This window comes from Mastomys coucha, chromosome X, assembly GCF_008632895.1.
Source record: "Mastomys coucha isolate ucsf_1 chromosome X, UCSF_Mcou_1, whole genome shotgun sequence".
NCBI classification, from domain to species: domain Eukaryota; kingdom Metazoa; phylum Chordata; class Mammalia; order Rodentia; family Muridae; genus Mastomys; species Mastomys coucha.
The window spans coordinates 156,423,169-156,424,571 of record NC_045030.1 but is presented as its reverse complement, the minus strand read 5'-3'; the positions used below and the strand labels follow the sequence as shown (position 1 = coordinate 156,424,571).

Here is a 1,403-nt window from a genome sequence, read left to right as displayed (position 1 = left end):
TTTTAATTTTTAGATTTATTTTATGTGTATGTGTACTTTGACTGCATGTATGTATATACAACACATGTGTGTCTGGTGCTGTCAGAGGTTGGAAGACAGTATCAGATGCCCTGGAACTGAACCTAGGCTGTCTGCAAGATCCACATGTACTCTTAACCACTGCCCCGGCTCTCCAGCCCCAATACTATTTTACTTTATACAAAGCCAAGAGAATCTGCTCTGCCATGAGTGACCTATGACACATTCAGCAAGACAGTTTTTTATTTTGTTGAGCTTTATTTTTTAAAAACTTTTTAAGGACTTATTTTATGTGATGAGTGTTTGCCTATATGCATATCTGGATACCATGCATGTATGTGCCTGGAACCAACAGAGGCCAGAAGAAGGCATCAATCAGATGGCCCAGAACTGGAGTTGTAGATAGTCATAAGCCACCATTTGCATGCTGGGAATCAAACCTGGGTTCTCTGACCAGTGCTTTGAGCCACTGAGCCATTTCTCTAGCCACCCTATTTTATTTTTAAAATTTATTTTTTTTTACTAATATGTACTGTATAAATGTGTGTGAGAGAGTAAGCACAACTGGGCCATAGCATGTGTGTGAAGGTCAGAGAAAAAATTCTAGGAATAGGTTCTACTTATCCAACAATGAATTCTTACACTCTTAGGTGGCTTCTGCTATTCCTGAGGCAAGAAAGCGCTTCAGTTGATATCCAGTTCAGCAAGTTTTGCCTCTGAAAAGCTGTCATCGCTGACATCACTGCATACATCACTAGATTAACAGAGAAAAGTCACTCAGCAAGTTGGTAAAAAATGCCATAAGTAATTATTCAAGTTTCAGCTCCAAACCTGTTCCATAATTATGATTCATATGGAGGAAATACTAAGGAATATTCTAGGATCACTTTGTAGTCCAATGACATGCAACGGTTCCACTTTACTTAGAGAAATTGATCACTTACCTTCATCACAAGTCGTGAGAAAATTTAGGAATGTGTTTCATAGGTTGAAACACTATGAAGCGTGCCGATCAGCTGTTCACTTCCACAAAGCCTCGACTACTCTGCAGCCTGTCTGTGACTTTGTTTTTTACTAGAGGAGTTCTACTAACAAACTGATTTCATATGAAAGCCTGAAACCAGGAGAGGTGGCTCACACTTGTATTCCTATTCCTAGCACTTAAGAAGCTGAAGCAAGAGGATTGCCAAAGAGTTCTAGGCAAGTCTGGACTACTGTAAAACCCTATGTCAAAAGAAAGAAAGAAAGAAAGAAAGAAAGAAAGAAAGAAAGAAAGAAAGAAAGAAAGAAAGAAAGAAAGGGAGGAAGGAGCCGGGCGGTGGTGGCGCACGCCTTTAGTCCCAGCACTTGGGAGGCAGAGGCAGGTGGATTTTTGAGTTCGAGGC

General features: G+C 40.3%; 1 protein-coding gene across 1 annotated transcript in view; it reads right to left on the bottom strand.

The window, feature by feature from the left end:
* The window catches only part of Ctps2 (CTP synthase 2), a 122,242-nt gene that overhangs the window by 589 nt on the left and 120,250 nt on the right, over nt 1–1,403 (bottom strand). The window contains 1 exon segment of the mRNA XM_031384074.1: nt 661–772. Coding sequence (XP_031239934.1) covers nt 661–772 — 112 coding nt within the window.